Source organism: Peromyscus maniculatus, chromosome 13 (assembly GCF_049852395.1).
Source record: "Peromyscus maniculatus bairdii isolate BWxNUB_F1_BW_parent chromosome 13, HU_Pman_BW_mat_3.1, whole genome shotgun sequence".
NCBI classification, from domain to species: domain Eukaryota; kingdom Metazoa; phylum Chordata; class Mammalia; order Rodentia; family Cricetidae; genus Peromyscus; species Peromyscus maniculatus.
The window spans coordinates 20,808,938-20,834,429 of NC_134864.1; the positions used below are offsets into that span (position 1 = coordinate 20,808,938).

At 38.3% G+C, this 25,492-nt stretch overlaps 1 protein-coding gene across 2 annotated transcripts in view; it reads right to left on the reverse strand.

Moving 5' to 3' along the window:
• Fbxl17 (F-box and leucine rich repeat protein 17) overlaps positions 1-25,492 on the reverse strand; it is a 456,752-nt gene that overhangs the window by 409,770 nt on the left and 21,490 nt on the right. Inside the window, exon 4 of one of the 2 annotated variants that reach the window (XM_006996260.4) lies at positions 15,319-15,450. The exons of the other annotated variant lie outside the window; for it this stretch is intronic. Coding sequence (XP_006996322.2) covers positions 15,319-15,450 — 132 coding nt within the window. The remainder of the gene's footprint in view (positions 1-15,318; positions 15,451-25,492) is intronic. 2 annotated transcript variants of the gene reach the window in all.

The window sequence follows — 25,492 nt, forward strand, 5'->3', positions numbered from 1 at the left end:
GAGGTTAAGAGCACTGGTTGCTTTTCCTAGAGGTTCTGAGTTCAGTTCCCAGCATCCACATGGTGGCTCATAACCATCTGTAATGAGATCTGGTGCCCTCTTCTGGTGTCCAAGCATACATGCAGGCAGAAGACTGTATATATAATAAATAAACAAAGATTTTTTAAAAAAAAAAGGTAAGTTTGAATCATTCTCAAATTAAACTCCAAAAGCATGCTTTCCTTAATTTATTAAATTTTAACCTTCTTAAATACTGACATACCCACTAAAACATCACATTTACCAATCATTAATGATCTTAAACTTCTGATGACACACAAGAAAAACACTCAACGTTCATTATCCTGGTAGACAGTCAGATGTAAGAAAACATGGAACACTAGTGGCCGTGGCTGGCTCTCACCCCTCATGTGGAGTGAGGAAAGTGCAACGCATGAGAGGATATGGAGAGCTGCAGTCAACGAGCTACATCCATAACGTTTACACACTGACACGTGCTTCATTTGCATGCCATTTACACCTATAAAATTTTTAAAATTGGAATACATCTAACTCAATATATGTCCCTCTAAGTCAAACTAGACCTAAACACAGTTATTTTATAAGCAATTTTTATATAAATCAGACAGAAAATATCAATAAATTCAGTATCTAATTTTGAAGTATGTAACAAATTTATACTTAACAACCAAACATCAATTAATGGGAAGATAATAATTTTTGTTTGTATTTCTACATATGTAAAGAATTTGCTATCTAAATATGTCAAAACCAAACACATAACTTCAAACAAGGAATTACTAGGCCAATGTTACTTTTTAAGGTACTGAGACTATTCTCCTGTCTTAAAAAATAAGCAATTTCAAACAAATTCCCTGCCATGACTTGATGACTAAATGACACAGGCATCCAGAGGCCCGAGATCCAGTACAGAAGATTTCTATCACAGTCTGAAGACGGAGAGCCCAACCAGGACACTTAACTGGATGCTCGGGACCTACCTCATGTGTGTTAGCTGCACAGCAGGTGGGGAAACACCTGGGCTGTGGGTGAGTGGGCAATGGCAAAGTTACAACATACACATAAAGCCACTGGTAAGGTCTCCATACACTCACAACTGCCATGATGGGGCCGCTTATTCTAAACTAAGACGTGAGTTCTGAGATGCACTTGTGTTTTAAATCCCCGAGGGAAGCAGTGCTCTAAGCTCCATTGTGAGGGGATCTACTGGGTGCCAAACGTCACTAGTGCATTACTTTATGTCCACCATTAAAATTACAGAAATGATTTAACTAAAATTACAATTAGGTACTTCAGAAATGGAGAGTTGGGCGATGTGCAGAGTCCAACCACACTGTACTGAGACTTAACTAACAGTGCTATCACTAAGCATCCAGGACAACAAAGTGAGCAGCTACAGCTTTACTGTGCTGTTCAACAGCGAATGACTTCTGCATACATCGAGGTAATAGAAACAAAAAACTGAAACACCCAAACTGCCCAAGAACTCGGAGTAAAGATCTTGTGTACTACAGCTAAGCTTCTACTCTGACTTGTAATTCACTGTACATCAAAGAAAATCAACTCGCCCTGACGCGGAAGGACTATTCCCTTCAGTGATCAGGCAGGTGTTGAGGCCAGGGCGAGAGCTTATTTTCCCCAGCCTTTACCTTGTTTGATCACTGGTTACTTTTGATCTGACACTGCCCTCTCTCTAGTAATGACTTCCCCCTCACAGGCCCTACCTCACATCTGTCAGGGAGAATAAAGGGCATCAAACTGAGACCTGACAAGGCCTATGGGCCATGCGATGTGCTGCCAACAGAATGTGCCCCGGCTCCCACAATTTTCAATTCAGTTTCTTTTGTTCTGGTAGGTACAGGGCTAGGGTACCAGTGACAGACAGCAGAAAGGATTATGCGCCACTGTGAGACCAAGCCTTCTTGAATGTGTATCTTTTATCTTTCATTCTTCATCTTCTTAACTGCTGCAAACTTCATGGTGTTTACTATGAAATACATATTCAACAAGTGCAAAAGAGAGTTTGTTTAAATCCCTTCCAGGACAAAACAAAGGATACAATGTATTGTATTTCAACTCTAAACCGTAAAGGAAAGTTTCAAACCCTTATGTGAACTTAAGACAGCCGTCAAACAGCACATTAGTAGCAAAGAAAATCACCCAATTTTTAGGGTTTTAGTGCATATTGCCTTTATGGCCTAAGAACAGAACCACCTTCTAAAACAATGCATCCATTCACAAGAGGAAACCGATCTGACCGTTACAGTACACACTCTCATACTCATTTGGTGTGAGACTAGATGAGGGCTGAAAATAAACTCCAGCAGTCTTATTTAAAGAAAGCTTTGAGTAAAGGCTTCCTTAAGACATTACTAACAACCACTTCTTTAAAAATGACCAGTAGGGAAAATCATCATTTTGATAACATTTTACTGGTAATTCTTCAATTTCCATTAACACATTGTATAAGTTATTAAATATAAATTTTCTCTCTCCTCTAACACTCACGCACAGGTCATTATAAGGTGTGCACTAAAGGGAAGTGCAGGTAGTTTAAAGATCTTCTAAAGTCACACGAAGTCAAAACACCATCTCTTCTTCTTGATGAAGAAATAGAGATTTTCTTAACTTTAAAAAAGTGGGAAGAAGTGCATGACCAATAACAAACAAGCAGACTCACTGTTAGTGTAGAATAGTACTATAATGAACACAAATGAATAATTAACATTATACGTACACAACGAAGAATCCTGGGATGGGAGGATGAGCACTGAAGTACTTTTAAGTTGATTCTGATAAATGGAAAAAGTTACCGTCTAGACAGTGAAAGAAAGACACATGAATTTACAGAAAGGGGAAGGTACCCAGGTCTAAAAAGTTAACTGAAGAAATTAGGAAAATGCACCCAAGAAACTAAAAGTTATTTATTACTATGGAGGACTACATGGAAAATACTCATTTTTATACTATCAACAATTAGCATTATTAAACTCTTATAAACATTCTAAAAACATTATAACTCATTAGTACATTAGTATATGAGAACTAGTGCACATTAGTACATAAGTGTAACCCAAAGTGCATTAGTAAAATGTGATCATTTTCACTGGATCTTAAAATATGAAAAAGATGACTCTTATACACTTGGACTAACTATAAAAATGCTATGGAAAGACTCTCACTTCACCAGGTATCTCAATTAATTAAAGGAGAAACAGTACAGTGAGCCAGAATCAATAATTTCTCAAGAATTTTCCCCTTGAGTTATCCAAATGTCACTTTACAATCAAAAAAGAAAGAAAGAAGGACGGAAGGAGAGAGGGAGGGAGGGAGGAGGGAGGGAAGGAGGGAGGGAGGGAAAAAGAATCAAAATTATTCTACACAAAATATCTGTTTATGTGTTGTTTGGGTCTTCATTCCCAAATAATTGATTCTACAAACCTATTAGAGTAAATAAGGGGGAGGAAATCATAATAAAGTTTTTAAATGATAAGGAATGGGGCTAGAGAGGGCACAGCGGTGAAGGTGTGGCCACGCTGCCATAGGACCAGGTTCAATTCCCAGCATCTACATGGAGGCTTACAATCATCTTTCACTCTAAGTCCAGGGTATCAGTGTGCTGTACTGCCCTTCTCACACACCAGGCACGTGTTTGGTTACAGGTACACATGTGGGCAAAATATGCACATACTTGGTTAAAGACAGACACGTGAGCAAAACACACACACACACACACCAAAAATAGTAGTAATAATAAATCTAAAAATATTTTTTAATTTCTTTCAAATATTTGGAAGAATATTCTGACACCGATAATGTGGTCTCCTAGCACAGTTATGAGTTTCCCCAGTGACTAGGGAAATTGAACATTTTTAAAAATAGTCACTGGCCTTTTGGGTTCCTTCTTTTGAAAACTGCAATTCATCAGCTCATTTGTGGACTGGCAGCTTATTTCCATGGTATTTAATTTCTTCGATTCTCAGCTAGCCAAGACTCGCCCCATTCGGTGGGCCGCCTCTGCTGACTCTTTGGCTATGCAGAAAGGCTTTCATGGCACGGAGTCCCATCCACTGGTACCTGGGCCGGCTGCTGTGCTTCTCGGCTCCTTCCAGAAAGTTCTTGCCTACCCTGATGTCTTTGAGAGCACTCCCCGTGGTTTTGTCCAGTTAATTTCAGTGTTTAAGGTTTTAAAGTCTTTGATCCACTTTGAATTCATATTTGTACAAAGGTGAAATACAGTTTCATTTTTCTGCAGGTAGTTATCTAATTTTGCTAGCATCATTTCTTAAATAAGCCATCCTTTTTTCCCACTGCATGTTTTTCCATCTTTATCAAAAGTAAGGTGTCAAAAACTTTGATGGTTTGTTTCCAGATCGTCTGCTCTGTTCCAGTGGTCTCCATGTCTGTTTTTAATGCCAGCACTGGGCTGTTTTTACCACAATAGCTCTGTGGTGTAACTGTTCTGACTTCTTAGGATTGCTTTGGCTATTTGGGTCTTTATGAGTCCATTAAATTCTTGGATTTTTTTTGTTTTAAATCTAGATCTGTGAAGTACAACGTCAGAACTCTAATATGTTCTGTTAGCTAATTTTATGTCAACTTGACACATGCAAGAATCATCTGAAAGAAGGGAACCCCAATTGCGGACATGCCTACAGAAGACGGGGCTGCAGGCTGAGCAAGCCAGTAAGCAGCACCCCTCCGTGGCCTCTGCATCAGCTCCTGCCTCCAGGTTCCTGCCCTGTCTGAGTTCCTGTCCTGACTTCCTTCCATGAGAAACTATGATGTGGAAAACAAACCCTTTCTTCCCAGGTTGTTTGGTCATGGTGTTTCATCACAGCAATAGTCACCCTGACTAAGGCTTATGTTTTACATTAAATCTTTAAATAATTTTGGTAGTATAGCTATTTTCACACTATTAATTCTGTTCATCTAGGAGCAATGGGAGGTCTTTCCATCCTCCAGTATAGTCTCTCACTTCTTTCTTCAGAGTCTTCAAGTCTTCATCACAGAGATCTTTCTTTTCTTTGGCTGGGTATATTCCTAGGATGTCATCGGTCTGTTCTGTTTCCTTTGGTTGTAGATGTATTCCTAGGTATGTCGTCGTCGGTCTGTTCTGTTTCCTGTAGTTGTAGATGTATTCCTAGGTGTGTCGTCGTCGTCAGTCTGTTCTTTGGTTGCTATTGTTGTTATTGTTGTTTTTAAGCTATTATAAATGAGGTAGTTTCCCTAATTTATTTCTCTAAGAGTGCATTGTTAATATAAATGAAGGCTACTATTTTTTATATAGATTCTGTACCCTACAATTTCATGTGTTCATTAGATTTAAGGGTTTTCCAGTAAGTTCTATTAAGGTCTCAAGTATAAATTCATATCATATGCAAATCCTGACAGTGTGACTTTTTCCTTTCCTATGTTTACCTCTCTTATTTAGTTTACTTGTCTAATTGCTATAGGTAATACTTCAAACACTACAGTGAATAAGAGGGAACCATGGGCATCCTTGTCTCACTCCTGATTTTAGAGGAAATGCTATTGTTTGTCTCTAACATAATGCTAGCTAAGGGTTTGTTGTAAACAGTCTGTTGTATACAACTGTTGTCATCTAGAGGTCTGTTCCTTCTATGCCTAATATCTGGAGGACTTTTGTCACAAAAGCATGCTGAGTTCAGATGCTTTTCAGTATTGATCCAGTAGCTTTGTGGAAGTTTACTTAAACAGTATATTCCATTTATTAACTTACATATGTTGACCCAATCTTGCCTCTCCAGGATGAAGCCCACTTGGTTATAATGCATGACATTCTTCATGTGTTACGGCACCTGGTTTGCAACTATTTCTGCACCTGTGTTCAGAGACATGGACGTCTGGGTCTATTGCTGCTTTATTCAAAACAGCGAGGAAATAGAAACAACCCAGACGCCCAACAGAGGAACAAAGAATGAAAATCTGACACATACAGAAAAGGGAATATAATTACACTCTAAAGGAAACCAGCAAATTTGTGGGTGGCCTTATAATGTATACTATTAAATGAGTTCACCTAATGTCAGAAAGAAAAAAGATCGCATGTTCTCCTGCACATGCTGATCTTAGCCTACAATGTCAATGTGCATATATGTAAACAGCTGTAATTATGGGCATAATATAATATGCATTAAGAAGAATAAATATAAACTATATAATTAAGAGAGGTTACTCAATCTCAGAATGATAAAAATTACGTTCTCCTTCAAATGCAGATCTTAGCCTATAAAGTATACATGCATACATGTAAACAGCTATAATTATGGGTATAATGTAGTATATATTAAGAATAATAAAAAAGTGTAATATTGGGTGATGATGGGTGGAATGCAGAAAAAAAGAACATGAGCCATAAAAGACACAATATCAACTCAGTTGTGGTCTTTTTGCTTTGTTTGTCATAGATAAGTCTGTAGACAAATGTCTAAACAGTCTTATTAAATAAAAAACACAGAGCCAAATAGAGGAGTAATAGCCAAAGAGATCAGAGAAATAGTGAATAGCCATAACTAGCCTTAGCTTACCACCACACTGTAGCTTTCCAAGAAAAAGCTCCTTCCTGTCTAACCTGAGCTTTTATTGCTTTCCTATTCTGCCTTTTCATTGGCTCTAAGCTCAGCCACATCACTTCCTCGTCACTGCCTGTCTATACAGACCTCCAGATCTCTATGGCTGATACTGGGATTAAAGACGTGTGTCACCACACTTGGCTGTGTCCTTAACCACACAGAGACTCTGCCTGCCATGTGATCAGATTAAGTGTATGCTACCACCACCTGACTTCTGTTTATGGCTCGCTTTGACCTCTGATCTCCAGGCAAACTTTATTAACATACAAATAAGATATTCACATTTCAGCACAAATAAAATATCACCACATTTCCCCTTTTTATTCTAAGAAAAAAAAGGTTATAACTAATATAAGAAAAACTACATACAATAAGTACAAAAAACAGATACAATATAAAAAGCAATAAACACCTCAACAATGTCTAGTCCATTTGCATTTGACAAACTCAGAGAAAATATTCCATTATCTATCCTATTTTGGTAAGTCCAAAATGTACTTGGTTCACTTTCTATCCTAACTCAATATTACTAACAAGAGAACTCTTATAATATCTTTCAAATTTATACACTTTACACCTCTTTAGTGAGTTTCTTTTCTGAAAATCTTTTTTTTTTTTTTTTTTTTTTTGGTTTTTTCGAGACAGGGTTTCTCTGCGTAGTTTTGCGCCTTTCCTGGAGCTCACTTGGTAGCCCAGGCTGGCCTCGAACTCACAGAGATCCACATGGCTCTGCCTCCCGAGTGCTGGGATTAAAGGCATGCGCCACCACCGCCCGGCACCTTTTCTGAAATTCTTAACAAGGAAAACTGTAACTATAACTATGTAATCTTCAACTCCCTCAGAGACCCAAGATTATAATGGATAATTAAGAAACACAGATTAATAACTAATCTTCTACAATAATCAAACTTATAGTCATGTTAAGTTTTTTAGGTTCTTCAAACCCTTCAAAAACCTACAGAATATGGCATTTAATGTGTTTTTTAAACTTAGACTTTCTGGACAGTGAGACACGTCTGCTCCTGGCAGGTCTGATTTACTTCAGAGAGAAAGATGAGCATCGAAGACACTCTATATGGAGTTTATCTTCTTCTCAGTAAAAACAGCCATTTGGGCAAGAAACTGTTCTTGCCTGGACTGCTGGACAAGATGTTGCATCTACTAGGCATGCAGGACCCACAGGAAGGTGACCACTGAACTTTGCTTGGCAAAATGCTCCTTCCTGTTCCGGCTTCTCAGAGGGAACTGCCAGACATTCTACAGGACACAGAGAGAAGTGACCGAGAGACTCTAGGCCTATGGGCTGAAGATGGATGCCCCAACTTTAAAGAACTTTAGATGACTGTCCAGGCAGGCAGCTGTCTCTGTCATTCTAGATTTTCGGAAATTGCTTACAATGTTCTTCTTGTTTACTTAGGTAATATATCCTTCTGAGTTCTTTGATGTAGTTGAAGACTACATAGTTATAATTATGGTTTTCCTTCGTTTTGATAGGAGATAAGGTAGATAGGAACCTTGGACTCAAAAATATAGAATAGATAGGATATCTTCTTTGATTTTTGCCAAATACAAATAGACTAAATATTATAACTATAATTCTTGATAACTGTTTTGTTATATGTATTTTTACTATGTCAAAGTTAAAATTTCCTTTTAAATAGAAAGAAAAGGGGAAATGATGGGTGATGGTGTCTGCATGCTGTAAATGTGTTGCTCCCATTGGTTGATAAATAAAATGCTGATTGGCCAGTAGCCAGGCAGGAAGTATAGGTGGGATAAACAGACAAGGAGAATGCTGGGAAGAGGAAGGCTGAATCAAGAGTCACCAGCCAGACACAGAGGAAGCAAGATGTGAAGGCAGAACTGAGAAAAGGAACTAGCCACATGGCTATATATAGATAAAAATTATGGGTTTAAGTGTAAGAGCTAGTCAGTAATAAGCCTGAGCTAATGGCCAAACAGTTTTAATTAATATAAGCCTGTGTCTTTACTTGGTGTGCGACCGCGGGAGCCAGGTGGGACCAGAAATATTTCAGCTACAGAAGTCCATAAAAATGAAATTGATAGGAAATTTACAAAGCTCCATTAAACTAAGACTTCAAAATGACTTCACACTTCCAAAACTTCAGAATGGCTATTCTAATTGCACAGAAGTTCAATAAAGTAGATTTTGGACTGGGACAGTGTTTGTTTGAATAGCTGCCTAAACCTAAATGTATGATGACTTTATTTGTAAATTCACTACAACAAAGTAATTTTTATTTTAAAAAGCAAAGATTTCAAAAAAGAGCAATGTAGACCACCTTCATAGCATGAGTAGGTAAATCTGCGGCACCCACAGCAACAGCACCACCCACACGTTTCCACCGGAACATAACTTGTACAGCTTTTGGCAAAAGACCAGGTTTGTAAAAAGCCCAAGTGTCAGAGAGTGTTCACAATTGTGCATCTTTTAAATAATGATAATAAAATAATAGAAAAGCTGTAAACGATGGACCTGTAAACCAGATTAAAATGTAGTTTGTAAACTACATTCAGAGAGGTAAGTTTAAAGGAAAGAAAAGGGGGGGAAGGATTGAAAAAAGAAAAGGGGAAAAAATTAATTCTCCAATTCTTTCATCTAAGCCTAACCACTGAAATAAGAAATGAAATAAAGTCTCCGATAACCTCAAAACCTTAGCATCTCATTACTGTGAATAAAGAAAAACACTATCCAAACTTCCACCCAGATCAAATAACACCTCCCATTTGCTGACTGGCAGGCTGCGGGGTGGGAAACAAGTACTCAGAAATGACAGCTGAATGTACTCCCAGCATCCCTCTGGCACCCAGCCTTATAAATCTCTATTTGCCAAGCCTAATGATGTGATGCTTTAACACACTATCTCCTGGTGCCAGCATCGAGCACAAAGCCGAGACAGCACTTTCACTCTTGTATCTGAGAGATAATTCAATGTGCTCATATCTTTCTAATTTCTGAAAATATGCAACCCTGAGAATGTAAAAATGTTTAAATTACACACCAAAAACCAGGAAAAGACACAAGTAGAGACCCCCAACAACCAGGAATCACTTCCTTAACTGGAGATGTTAAACTCATGGGAGGAAGCTAAAATTTGACACAAAAATTATTTTAGAAAAAGAATATAAAAATAGCATTTGTAGCATCCTATTTTGAGTACAGTCCACCCTGCATTTTCCAAGCTGGGCTGTCTCTATCAGAGCTTCTAACACTAAGTAAATTCCTCTGAGGTTCTGCTAGCATCTGGGCATTTCCCATCATTAGCTGATGAGTTCCTGGAGTTTATCAACCAATTTTAATATTACTAAACAAATATAATTAGGCAAGTGAATCTGCAGGGTGAAAAATTAATGCACTACCAAGAAAAGTTCTTTAGATATTATCCAAGCCACTGCCTGCCCTACATACACACTGGCACACAGGGTAGGTAGAAATATACACATATTCATTCTTCTTTTTCTATGCATTTAAAATGATAGACTAAATGAATTTATGTTGATAAGATAGCTGGTACATCAAAGTTGGCTCACAATCATCTGTAAAAAGATGTGGCATAATATGTACATAATAAATAAATAAATCTTTAAAAAAAAGAGAGAAATATATCAATAAATTGAAAAGAGAATGACAAGACCTAGTAAAGAACATAGGAGTAGATTGATATTATCCTGCTAAATAATTTCTACTTTTAATTATATTCACCTTTCAAATAATATTTCAACAAAATAAAGCCAATTTAATAACAAAACACACAAGCCAGCATAATTCTAACAAGAATTCTACAGTCTATTTGGTTAGAACTACAGATGTTGCCCAAGTACTCCCCAACTTCACTGACGAACTTGGCTGATCAAAAAATGCACCCAAAAATTACATCATTGGTATGGGAACTACATTAAAAGAAATTTACTTATTTGTTTTATTTAAAAATCCTAAAACTGTTGATTCTGCATCTTTAAAGCTATTATTTACTTGTTCAAACATATCTTCTTTTTAAAAGTACATTCCCAAAGTATTTAAAGAAATCCATTTTAATATAGCCTGTACAATTCAGAAGTCACCTATATATCACTAACCAATATTTACTGAATCTCTGTTTTATGTCTACACTTGGAAAGGAAGAACAAAAAGGTGACTAGATACTCCCTACCCTCAAAAGAAATGACAAGCCATTAGCACAAAGCACATCTAAACCACTTCAATTAATGAGAGTGACCTAGCATTTAGTAGAAATAAATTGAACCTGAACTTGTCTTAGTACCTTGGACTATACATACAGAAATCCTTTCACATAAGCACAGTAGACTTACACACAGACTTTACCACTTAGGACAACAAAATGCCAGGTACAATGTAAGTGCCTTCAGTTATGAACGGATAAGCAGGGAACATATGACAGATAAGTAGGAGTTAAAAGTAATGAATTGGTAGGCTGGGCGGCAGTGGTACATTCCAGCACTCGGGAGGCAGAGCCAGGCAGATCCGAGTTCCAGGCCAGTCTGGTCTACAGAGCAATATCCAGGACAGGCAGCAAAACTACACAGAGAAATCCTGTCTCGAAAAACCAAAAAAGAATTACATAGTTTTTGTGGCTAGACCTCAACAATTAAACTAAATACCAAGTACAGTCTGAACATACACTATGAGACGAGATACTTAACCACATCACAAGAGATATAAAATCCATGTAAAGACAAGTAAACACCATGTTATTCACATGGCCGTTAAATTACTTTTTAGAAGGTTATTATTATAGCTCCCTTTGGAAAGAGAAAACGGGAGAACATAAATGCAAAGCGACAGATACTGAAGCTGCCTTGCTTTATTACTTCAAAAAGCATCAGAAAATGTAACAGACTATTGACAATGTCTGTGTGGTGGGCACAGATTTACCACTCTTGTATTTTGCATCCCTTCCTTCTTCCCATCACCCCACCCTACTTGAATATAAGAATATTTAAGCCTCTCTCTGCTTCACATACAAAGGCAATTCAACTTATAGCATTCTTCATGCAATTAGTATCATAAGACACGAAAAAGAAATGTCCCCATTAATGCCATCTGAAAGACAAAAATTTTAAATGAAGCCTCACATCAGCAGAAACTAAGTCTTACATCTTTATAGCTGCATCAAGGATGGAAAAGCTCCGTCGGTGAAACATATACCAAGACAATGCTGCCATCTAAAGGCCAAGGCTTAACATGAAAGATGTGTGCAATCAACTGCGGCCATTCCTGACTATGCAGCAGCTCCAAGTCTTTTGGAGAAGATTCAATTTATTAAGAGAGCGGAATAACAGAGTTCATTTGAATACTGATCAAAGCACAAGTCAAATTCTATAGCATCCTTTCTGGCATAGTGTTCTTTCTTAAGTTCCTCTATTAGTAGCTAATGTAATTAGCAAAGACCAATAATACTTGTCAAAACAAAAACAGATGACAACTTACATATTTCACTTTATTACATAAATACATTTAAGTCCTGTGGGAAGTTAGTTATCCGTGATTCAACTGTCCAACAGAGCTCAATGTGTTCTGAATTCCTTTTAAGAACCTCACAGAGAATTACACTGGCTTCTCTTTAAGGTTTATCACAACACTTTAAATCCTCCATGAAATAAAAACTAAACCCAGACCTTATTTCCTTCGGATTTAAGTATATGTCACATTTTCAATGTAATACAACATGGACCAAAAAAGCAAGAAACTGAAGCATAACTCCCCCGTGAACAGTGCCTCCTGTGCAAGGCCACTAGCTACCTCCTCTGGCGACAACAGGAGTGTTTCTCTGTGCCTACAAACAAGAAGTGTTCGTCAAATCAACAACTATCCCAGTAAAGACTAGAGAATGTGTGAGACAGGGTTAATGATCTTTAATTATGTTGTGTACCATGAAAACGAAAGCTGAATAAATCACTTATGATCAAATATGAACTACCTTAGGCTTCTAGTGTATCTTATGGGTCAGAAATTGCATTAAGAAATTTGAGAGTATTTATTATGCCATTTAACCTTCAACTATAACCTGAAAGACAAATACCAATATAACACCATTAACATTAAATGAGGTCTAATGGCCTTCAATAATTTCTGCTGGGTCACAACACAAGTGAGAAACAAAACGTCGGTCTATCTAACACAGAAAACCTAACTCTATAAACTCAGACACCCTCAAGTGGTTACATTTATATTAGCTTTAAAAAGAACTGTGAGGTACTTTTTATTGTGTATTTTCAAGGGAAAAGCGTCTTTTGAGGTAATTAAAGCACTTTAGTTCACAGTACTTCTATTTTAAAATAACTTTTAAATAGTGTCATCTCAATAGAAGAGGTGATGCTTCAAAACCCTTCCACAACTGAAGTCCACACATGTGAGGCATTTCATTGCCTTTTAAAAATGAATGGGTCCTCTTGAGGACTAGCATTCATGTACCAGAAAGCACGGAGAAAGCTTCCAAAGGAAGGAGGCAACCAACAGTTCTACCCACTTATGACACCTATGAACCACATCAACCACCACCTCGGCGTGATAGCCCTAAGGGTCCAGTAGTGGCACAAATGCATCAGTGGTAGCTCCATTAAAATCTGATCAATAAGAGGAAGACCAACCATGTCTGGTACTGGAAATCTACCTAAATACTCAGTACAAGGGAAATCATCGTTACTGAGGAAAGCTTACAACCACTAATTTACTAAGCCAGCAAAATCCCAACAACAATCTATAAACATTTGTCCTTAGACCCACAGATAAGTGATCTGCACTCTTCATCAAGGAAACTTCTATTAGGATCAATCTATGTGAGTTTATTAAATGGGTAACAGAATTTATTAAGATATAAATTGAGGACACGAATACAGAATGGAGTTGACAGCTGAAGACATCCTCTGATCTGGCCAGGAGTGAATCCACTTCGCAGGCAGGAGCAGGAAGAAGGGGCATGTGACCCTTCAACTCCTTTTAAGAGGTCACATACAAGGTCAAGAAGCACCACCTCCTTTGGGCCTTACAGCCCAAGGTCATGGGTAGAGCAAATACCACTACAAACGTCTTGCAATAAATAGAAACCACTACAGAAAACCCCAACAATCAAAAGGCAATTGTGAACCCCAGTCCCAGTAGACATCTAAAAAACACTCTCTCACCTAATGCTCGGGGAACATTGCAGAATAGGAGGCAGAAAGATTGTGAGAGCCAGAGGACCAGGGAGCTTGCGGTGAGACTACATCCATATAGTCTCACCAACGTGACCCCCAAACTGCTGTGAGACTACACCCACACAGTCTTACCAACATGACCCCCAAACATGAGCTAAACAATAATGACACCAAAAGACATGCCAAACTGGAGAGACCTACAAGGCTTCAACCCTACTCAAAGAACCACAGACAACTGAGGAAAGCCAGGAGTGAGAGAAGTGGTCTTGTCTTCCCCAGGGAAGAGCACACTGACTGGACAGCCAATACCAAGTGGTCAGCCCTGAAAACACACATACAAAGAACTATGCAAACTGAACAAGTTATATTTAGGAATATAGATGTGAGCAATAACAGAGAAAAAAGGCTGTGAATCTGAAGGAGAGTGGGGAAGAAGGGTCTACAGGAGGGTCTGGATGGAGGAAAGAAAAGGGAAAAAAGTAATTATATTATAATCTCAAAATTCTTAAAAATTTTAGAATTTTAAAAACTGAAAATAGCAATAAAAATGTCAACATTATGAGATGCAAATTTAAAAACAAGTCTTTTTTATAAATACATTATTTTCAACACTGGAAGTTCCCACTAGTTCCTTCCCAGTGATAACATCTTCTGGTAACTGATATGATATCCCTATCAGTTAAAATTAAATGGCTTTGCATTTCATTCAGCCATAAATAGGACTGAAATGTGGATACAAGCTACAGCATGGATGAACCTAAAAAAAGACACAAAGGATCACATACTACAAAACATATAAAATAGGATAATTTATAAAAACAGGAAATAAATTGCAGTTATCAAGTGCAAGAAAAAAAACAGGGAGCGATGGCCAATGATCAGGGTTTGATCTGATAAAGAAATGTTATACAATTAGATATTGGTGATGACTGCACAGCTTATGGATATAATAAAAACCAATGAATCTTATGTAATTACATCCCAATAAAAGAAAATTGAGTAGTGCATTAATACACTGTGAGACACACATACATGTACTTAAAATATAAAACTTACGTAATTATCAAGATTATTTGCCCAAATTTACCAGGTCCTATCTTTTTACCATTCTAAGTAAAAAATTTTATTTATAAATGTATTATAATTTATACATTATATAATATATTATATAATGAGCATTAAAATATTCTTAGTCTAGAATTATAATTCCTAGAAGGACCACAGAAACTCCAACGATGGACAGGTTTTGCCAACAAGTTTTACCTATTCCAGTTTACCTAGGATAATTCACTGTCGAAATTCTTTAAAGACACAAAGAGTACATTAAGTGAAGAATATTTAACAACCCAGCACCATACACAAGCATCTATTCGCTTAGACGACCACACTAGACAACAGTTTGGAGGAGATCTCTGCTTTTCAATGAGTAGGATTTGCCACTTGACAACCAGAAGACAATCTGTAAACAAAATACAAGGGACTCAAAGGGTACCAAGCTGACAGCATGAATGCGAACAGCACTTACCAGTTTGTTCTCCTGCATGTATATTCTCTGTAACTTCAGGCAGCCCTTAGCTATGACAATCATGCCCTCATCTGAGATCTTGTAGCACTGGCCAAAGTGAATGTCTTTGAGTTCTCTGCATTTGGAGCCCAGCTGCAAACAAAGACATTTGGCTCAGTGCTCAGAAAATGACAGAGATAGCGTATTTCTAGTGTACAGTATTCTAAAGTAGCCACACCAAAATTAAAGAATGATTTATAAGTTACGTTTAAAATAATACAATCTAATAATGGCTACTAATAACTTAAAACAGTGTTTTAGAAACCATCTACCTTCTAACAAGCCTGTTTCAACTACATTACAGGACACCAAAGTACAGATTTCTTAACAGTTTTAGTTCAGGCTTTTATTTCTCTTAAACTTAATAGAGTGTGTAGATGGTGGAAAAAACCTAAATATACAAATTACAGGATAGTCATAAAAATCAGTATTATATGGCCATTAAAAACTGGAGTATCAGAAAAGTAAAGATAAGAAAATATATACACACTTTTACAGCGTAATATGTACATGTTTAAATTAACATGCACACATACAAAAATAGACTGAAATACATACCAACATGTAGACAATTAGTTTTGACTAATGACTACATAGAGGTTTATCCCTTTGACTATCTATGCTTTTTAATACTTACTCTTTAAATTAGCACAGTGTGCTGTTGCATTATGATATTTCCAAGAAAATTTGTTTTGGTTGATTCTCCTCCCCCCACAGCCCCCACAGCCCCTACACCCCTTCATCTTCCGTCTCCTTTATGTTTTCATATCACATGGACCCCCACTGTCCTCTCCTCCCTCAGCAAAACGGTCCTCTTTTGATCTCCTAATTTCTCAATCTTTGCCCATACTCCTCTCCCCTATCTATCTGTCTGTCTCTCTCTTCCGTGTGTATGAGCGTGTGTGTGTGTGTGTGTGTGTGTGTGTGTGAGAGAGAGAGAGAGAGAGAGAGAGTGTGTGTGTGTGTGTGTGAGAGAGAGAGAGAGAGAGAGAGAGAGAGAGAGAGAGAGAGAGAGAGTGTTAAAAGCTGAAATTCATATGAGACAGAACATGCAGTGTTTGTCTTTCTATATATGGGTCAATTTGCTTAAAATAATCTACAGATCCATGTATTATTCCTGCAAAATCCATGTATTATTCCTGCAAATTGCACAATTTCATTTTTCTTTACAGCTGTGCAAATTTCCACTGTGTATCATATTTTTATTATCCAATCATCTACTAATGGGCATCTAAGTTGGTTTCCTGTTCTTGTTATGACGACTAAAGCAGCAGGAAATATAAATGCACAAGTATCTCTGCGCGAGGATGGAGTCCCAAGAGTGCATGCACAGAAGTGGTATGGCCAGGTCGTATGGCAGACCTGGTTTTATGTCTCTGGAAAGCCTCCACAGTGACTTCCATAAAGGCCACACTAGTATTGGCCCATCAGCCGTGAACAAGGCTCCTCTTTCCACACATCCTCACCATGACTTATTATCATCACTTTTGATGATAGCTCTTCTCACTGGGATGAGACAGAATCTCCAAGTTATTTTCGTTTGCATTTCCCTGATGGCTAGGGACACTGAACCCTTCTGTAAATATTTATTGGCTGTTTGTGTTTCTTCTGAGAACTATCTGTTTCATTAATTCATTTCCTTTCATCTTAGAGGGACTATTAAATTTTTGCAGTTCTTCATAAATTCTAGATATTGGCTCTTGTGTGAAGAACAGCCGGCAAAGACTTGATCCTCTTTTGTAAGATCCTGTACATTCAGCTGACACTTTTAATTGTGTGTAGTCTCATTTGTTAATTTTTGGGATTATTTCCTGTTCAGAAGGTTCCTATCTACCTGTAAGTGTATTCCCCGTTTCCTTCTGGAAGTTTCAGGTTTTTCATCAAGGTCCTTGATCCACTTTGAATTGATTTTATACAGTGCAACAGAGGCGGATCTTGACTTTACTCGTTTGTTGAACATCACACGTTCAGAGCTGGGCCGGCTTATTTCAGGACCCTCTGTTCCATCCCATTGGTTTGCAAATCTTATTTTTCTGAAAGTATTTCAGGGTCTTAACACTATAGGTGGGTAGTAGAATTCTGAGGTCAGGTATTAGAACACCTCGAGCTGTGTTCTTTCTCCTTAAGAAGTCATTGGCTATTACTAGTTTTCTATGCTTCATATGAACCTTTGGATTATGTTTCCCAGTTCCATAAAGAATGTCAATGGAATTTTAATGGTGACTGTATTAAATCTGTATATTAATTTCAATAATACAACCATCTTCATAACATTAATATTTCCAATCCAGAAGCATGGAAGATTTTGCCATTTTCTAGTATCTTCTTTGGTTTCTTTTTTCAGTGTCTTCAAGTTTTCATTTTAGAAGTCTTTCACTCCTTTGGTTAGGTTTATTCCTGAATACTTTTAAAGAATATTTCCTCAATTTCTTTCTTCAAGAGTTTGTTATTAGTATATAAGAAAGTCACTAACTTTTGTATGTAGATTTTGTATCCTGCAACTTTACTGAAAAGGTTTACTAGATCTAGTTTTCTGGTGGAGTCTAAAGGGTCCTTTAAGTATAGAATCATACTGTCGATGAATAAAGATAGCCTGACTTCTTTCTCTTTTTTTGTCCATCTGTGTTATGTCTTACTGCTCTGGTTAAAGCATCAACAATCTCCAGGAGAGTGGCGAGAGTGAAATTCTTCTCATTATGGATCTTAGAGAAAAAGCTTTTTCCCATTTAGTATAATGTTGGCTATTTTCAAGATACAGCCTTTATTGTTTATGGCATGTTCCTACTATTCCTAATTTCTCCAGGACTTTCATCAAGAAGGGAAGCTAAACTGTCCAATGCTCTTCTGAGGATGTGGAGATAGGTGCTTTCAATCCTTGTACTTAAGTATTTCTGAATGAATGAAAATACTGATCAAGTTGTACATGCAAAGCTCTCTCGAATACTTCTTTTTTTCAGTGTAGAAGGTCTAACCCAGGAGCTGTGTATACTACACAAGCACTCTATCACTCAACCTCATCCTTGCCAAAAGAGCCTGCTTTAAAATGGACAAATGCAAAAAGCCATGATTGTTGCTTTATAATTCTGTCATAGTTAACTCCAGATTTCAAAACTACTCAATGCATAGTTACCAGAGGAGTAGAAAACAAGAACATGAATTCATTTTCATAAGATCGTTTACCTAAGCATTAATCTTTCCTTCATATTATAAGCAAAACACCATGGTAACTAAAACACCACTACAGTACAGTAGCTAAATTGGTGGTTTTGCACATAATATAATTTGAACATAATTTGAGACATTGCTGTTATTGCAAATACCTAGAAATATAACTTTCATTATTATTCATCATACTCATTAGTATCAGCTGTCAAATCCCATTTAATTCATCAAAAAAGGCAGGTATATTTCTAGAACTTACACTAAGAAAACTGAACCCAAACCAATATTCAGAAGTCTGAACTGGCTCACATGTGTCTGACAGAGGATAAAAACAGGACTATTCAAAGTCTGCTAAGTACCACTTTAACCCTCAACCACCTCTCCATCACTTTCTACATGGACCTTGCTCCTAGTCTGCAATGGCAGAAGTCTGCTGTTCTCAGGCTAGAGTCAAGTCCAGGGGCTGGGGTATTTGGGAGTAGAACACAGCATTTGAATTCTGGCCCTAAGAACAGAGACACATTGCTGATAAATCTGAAATTACAAAAAAGTTCATACTTGTAGAACTGGAGGAACTTTTAAAAACCTATTAAATGTTCCAAACTGAAAGGGTTCATCCACATGTCTAGCACAGATGATCAAAACAGACTTATCACCATGCAAATCATCATACAATTTCACCATTCTAGCTATGAAGAAGATTCTCCAGGCTTCCAACAAAATTTAGATTCACACAAAGGGATGAATTAAAAATGCCTCAAACTTCTTAAAAGTGGTATAATAAAGCACCAGAGCAGTGCCATCAAATTCTGAATAACTGTATTTCTAGAGTAGAACTCTGCACTCAAGACTTCAATTAAACTGAAAGAATTACAGGTTTGGTTTTTTGGGAGTGTTTTGCTTGTTTGTTTGTTTCCAGACACTTAAGTTCCCAAAAAACTATCTCATGTGTATTTTTAATAAGGATGGTATTTTTTTGTTTTTAAAAAGTACTCTACAAAACCTAAGAATAAACCGGGTGGTGGTGGCGCACGCCTTTAATCCCAGCACTCGGGAGGCAGAGCCAGGCGGATCTCTGTGAGTTTGAGGCCAGCCTGGGCTACCAAGTGAGCTCCAGGAAAGGCGCAAAGCTACGCAAAGAAACCCTGTCTCGAAAAACCAAAAAAAAAAAAAAAAAAAAAAAAAAAACATAAGAATATATCAAAGAAAGAAGACATAACAGCTAGGTAATAGGAAATCGAATCCAACATCAAGATGAAAAGAATAATGGACGGTACTGAAGACATATTAAGATGGTATTACTGCAACAACCCTTATATACAAGATGTCCAAGGTAGATTCTTCAGGGTATCCTAGCTACGTTTAAGAAGGCAGTTCCGTTCAGTAGCAACACATTGATGCACTAATGCAACAGGGAAATCTGGGAGCTCCACTAATGACGAATATAAAAATGAAAGAAGGTAGAATGACACAAATTCCAAACAAAGCAAAAACTACAGAAATTCTGTCACAAGATGAAAGGATAAGAGCCAGAGGAAGATATATAAGAGGGCTGAATTCTGGGGGAAGGAAGCAGCTGTCTGGCTGGAACAGAGAACTATAAGAAGCAGATACACTAGGTAGAGCAAAGGCTTCCTCCTTCTGGAGAAAGTCCAAGCAGCTGCACTCCTCATGGGTACACTGATTCCACTATAACTAATAAAGGAGACATGTTCATTGCATCTCCACACTCCTTTCCCTTAGGAACAGACTGCTCCCAAGAAGCAAGCACTCCTGACTCCTCTGACTGGGACTCCTCTGCTGGTCTGTTTTATCCAGCTCTAAGTCAGATGGCCAAATGCCAGAGTCATGTTAACAAGCCCATTTAGCTCTGGAAGAAGCAATATCCTCTACTTAAAAGTTTCTGAGTAATAAATATATTTTATTCTAACATTGTTGGTTTTAGTCTCAATCCATTTGGATTCTGGGCAACAAGGACAGAGCTCCCTGTGACCTCAGCAATTAGTGCATCAGGAAGAACACTGACAACAAAATGGTTTACACATCTGTCATGACTGGGGCTTTGGTGGAGTCTTACACATCACTATGTGATGACAAGCTCGTGAAACTTCAGGCTCAGACAAGATATTCCAGTTGCTTGCATGGCACACTAACATTTACAAGTGATTTTGATGGTTTTGTTTACAAGGAAATGACATCATGGCAAGGAAAGGACCAAGCAGACAATTGCCACAATTGTCTCATTATTTCAGTTCAAGCTAGTTGTTAGAGAAGTCTCAGGAAGCAAGCCAGTATGACTCACTACCAAAGGAAAAAACACCAGTTAATGCCATGGCATTTACAGTCCGGTTTTAGACAGCTTCCCCCACAAAGTAGATAAATCCTGACTTAACTAATTACCATTATTTTATCCATAAATGTCCCAGGTTCTAGACTCTCCGGGCAGTGTCAAATCAGTAAACCTTGTTGATGTCCTTCCGGTCTCTCAATGCTGTAAAAGTCTGTCCATGTCCCACAGTAAAACATTCAAAGAACACCAACCTGTACCTTTCTCTGTAAGCTTTCCCAAGTCTCCCGTCACAGAAATAGCACACAAGTCTTCTAAACATGGGGTTCTCTATCAATGAAGACCACACTAAAGACACTGGAGCTCCGACCCCACCAGTAGACAGATCTCCATCAGATCCCTGCCAACCAGCTGAGACCCACACAAAGGTGGTACCTTGAAAATAAGATATATCTTTTTCTTAGTCACCAGTCTTGCTATAAAGAAACACCATGACCAAGGCACCTTGGGGAGGAAAGGGTTTATTTGGCTTACACTTCCATATCACTGGTCATCACCAAAGGAGGTCAGGACAAAAACTCAAAGAGGGCAGGAACTTGGAGGCAGGAGCTGATACAGAGGCCATAGAGGAGTGCTGCTTACTGGCTTGATCCTCATGGCTTAGTCAGCTTGTTTTCTATAGAACCCAGGACCACCAGCCCAGGGGTGTACCCATCTACAGTGGGATAGACCCTCCCCACACTGGTCAGTAATTAAGAACATGTCTCACAGGATGATCTGCTTATGGCCCTATCTTCTGGAGCATATTCTCAAATGAGGCTCCCTCCTCTCCGATGACTATAGCGTGTGTCAAGTTGACATAAAGCCAGCCAGCATAACTCCTACATGAAAGTTTATCGAGACCATCCGGTAGAAAGATCTGGGAAACACTGTCAACTTTCCATAGACCCACCATAATGAGCAGAAGATTGAGCACATGAGAGATTAAATTGATCACTCAGGAATCACTGTATCTATTAATGAAACGAGTTCTGCTTTCTCACCTCCTATATCCTAACAGCGTTTAAAAAGCCAAGCAAACTGAGGAGTCAGCACTTTTCCCCTCCATCTGAGAAACAAGGATGCAGGGCAAACTGCTACAGACGGTCGCATTTTACCAGAACCCAGACCTCCCGGCAGAAGCAGCAGGAAATAGGAAGGCCTGAGCTGAAATAAACAAATTGCTCGAGGCTCTGGACAGGCGCTCTGAGAACGGGACCCACAGGAGGTGTGGCTCTAAGACCCTCGCGCTGCACGAGCTTCACTGACAGAAGTTCCCGTCTTCACAGCTGTGTCAGAGAAATCACGTCATCATTCTGACCGTGGGAGAGAGCATTCTGAATACACCAGGAAAGTCTGGGTTGTTTTGTTCCATTTTACTCTGTGAGGACAAGGTCCCACCTTGTAACCCTGGCCTAGAGATCTCACAGAAAACCAAGTCCTGGGTTAGAGCTGTGTGCGCATGCCCATTCTGTCCTTACCAGGGCTGGTCCTGGGGAGAAACCTTTCGCCAAAGCCTCACTTGCTGGAGTTTTGTCAGAGCCTAAGGCCTGCCCCTGGGAAGTCCTTTGCCTTGGGACATACCTAACTTCGGTGTCCTGTGCTCATCCTATCCCACCTAAGGCAGAAGCAAAAACAGAAGCGCCCGGGGATTTTAACACCGCAGGTGACACGCACCGATGGTAACAGCCCTCATCACAGGACTACAGGAGACTCCCTACCATACACAATCCTTCCCACGCTCCAGACAAAAGTACCGTTTGTCAAACTATAATATCCACAAAGAGTATTCAAGGGTACAGGCAAATATACAGACAGGTAAAAGAGAATTAAAATCACTAGAACTAGAGTCTGACAGAGCTAGAATACTGTTTTTAATTATGTCTAATACACTGAGGATTTTAATGGAAAATATAGGCAACATGAAAGAACAGATGAATGAAAGGTAGAAATTCTAAAAAGTCATCAAAGGTAGAAATAAAAATGTTCATTAGCACACTGGACAGAGCTCAGTGGAATATGGCGGGGGCAGAGGAGAGGGGGGTTGATTGTATGAAAATAGTAACTTCTAAAACTGAAAGCAAACAGAAAAGACTGAAGAGGTGAAATGGAACGGCCAAGAGCCCACTGGCCACTACAGAAGCACAGCGTAACAGAAAAAGGACTACAGAATACCAGGAGAAGGAAGGAACGGTAGCGTTTGAAGCAGTTGGGCCTAAGCTTCCCCACATTAGACACCACATGCCAACCTACGAAGCTTAAATAATACCACAAGGGATTATCAAACTATAGAAAATCAAAGGTGAAATAAAGCCGGGCGGGCGGTGGTGGTGCACACTTTTAAGCCCAGCACTCGGGAGGCAGAGCCAGGTGGATCTCTATGAGTTCCAAGGCCAGTCTGGGCTACAGAGTGAGTTCCAGGAAAGGCGCAAAGCTACACAGAGAAACCCTGTCTCGAAAAACCAAAAATTAAAAAATTAAAAAAAAAAAAAAAAAATAGAAAAAACCCTGTAGGAAGGCAAATGATAAAGACATCCTCCCTCCACAAAACCTCTCATAAAGTATGCAAGAGAACAGAGTGCAATGTTTAAAGTTGGATGACAAAAAAGCACCAATTAAAAGGCATAGACAAGGCTGGAGAGATGGCTCAGAGGTTAAGAGCACCGGCTGCTCTTCCAGAGGTCCTGAGTTCAATTCCCAGCAACCACATGGTGACTCACAACCATCTGTAATGAGGTCTGGTGCCCTCTTCTGACGTGCAGAATACATCTGTATGCATAATAAATCTTTAAAAAAAAAAACTCGATGCAAAAAAACTATAACAATTTTATTCATAATTGCCTAAGTTGGGTATAAACTAAGATATCCTATTGTAGTTGAATGGAGGAGAAATAAACTGAATGTCAAGATTATTAAGTACTAAAGAGAAATGAGCTATAAAAAGACATAAACTTTAAACATGGATGACTAAGTGGAAAAAAGTCAAATTTGAAAAAGCTACACAATGTGTAACTTCATATGGAATAAAGACAGTCTAGAACAGTTAAAATTAGGAATAGAAAGAAAAGTGGAGGCCAAGGGCAGGAGTATAATGTAGAATGAAGAGGATTCTTAGAGCAACAAGGATTTTTAGAACAGTGGAAATGTTGTAATCTTAAAATGTACATCATGTATCTAAGCTCAGAATATGTAAGAACAGTAAACGCTAGCACCAACTCTGGATGCAGAAGAATGATTGTTAGTGACGGCTTAGCACTTTTAATAAATAAACCAGTGAGGGACAATGAAGGACATCATACATGTACGGAAGCAGGATATCTCTACATATTCCTCACAGTTTTGCTTTGAATATAAAACTGCTCCTTTAAAAGTCTTTTTTAACTTATATAGGGTCCAAACAGATGGCTCGGAAGGGTATTTGGAACCAGACACAACCACCAGAGTCTGATCCCTGGGACCCACATAGTGGGCAGGAGCTGAAGGAAGCCACAAGTTGTTCTCTGACACCCACATGCATGCTGCTATGCACACACATAAGTAAGTTAACAAATAAATGTATTAAGATGTGCAGAGCACATTCACAAAACTTAGAAGCATATTAGATTTTCAATTAATTTTAAAAGGACTTGAGTGGACAAAAGGGCGTTAGTTAGCAAAAGCTATATATTGACAATTTTAAGTTGAGATAAAAAGAAAATACTTCAACGTAATGATTCAAAAATATAAGAAGAAAAACAACACAATTAAAACTTAAAAAAAAACTTGAAGTAGCTATAACTTCAGACAGTACAAACTTCAGTTTAAGAAGTTAACCAGGAATAACATGGGAAACAAATAATGACAAAGGGGACAAAATACATCAAGATGCCATGAAATGTGAGAATGTGTGAAGCCAAAGCTAGCTACAGGAAAAATAAACGAATCCAATATGTTGGTTATGGATATTAATATCCTTCTGTCCCAAATTAGCAGATCTACCAGACAAAACAAACCCAAAACAAATAAAAACAGTAAGGGTTCGACTGAACTGAATTCAACTACACAATCAATTGACTGGGTAAGATGGACTACTATAGCCCACCTCATTCATTAATACAGAATACAGATTCTTGGAAAGTTCACAAAGATTATTCAGCAAGACAGACTAAATTCTGGATCATAAAAGTCAGCTTAACAAAGCTAAAAAAAAAAACAGCAATTACACATTGTTGTGAGACCACAATTAAACTAAAAATTAGTAACAGAAATATCCCTGAACTTTCCAAATATTTACAAATTAAGCAATGCTTCTTTAAATAACTCATGGGGGAGGGAGGGAGGGGGGGAAAAGGAAGAGGGGGAAGGGAGGGAGGGAGGGAGGGAGGGAGGGAGGGAGGGAGGGAGGGAGGGAGGGAAAGAGGGAGGGAAAAAGCCATACCTCAAGAATCACTTGAAAATATTCTCAACTAAATGAAAGTCGAACACATCAAATTTTACAGAACAGATCCAAAGCATTTGTTAAAGAGGAGATACATGGTTTGGATGCTACTGTAAAGAGTGTCTGGGTTCTGTTCAAGATTTTTAATCCTGGTACTCCACTAAAAATTTGGTTAATTTTTTTTTTAATGTTTTCTACACACAAAAGCATGTCACCTGCAAACAGAGGCA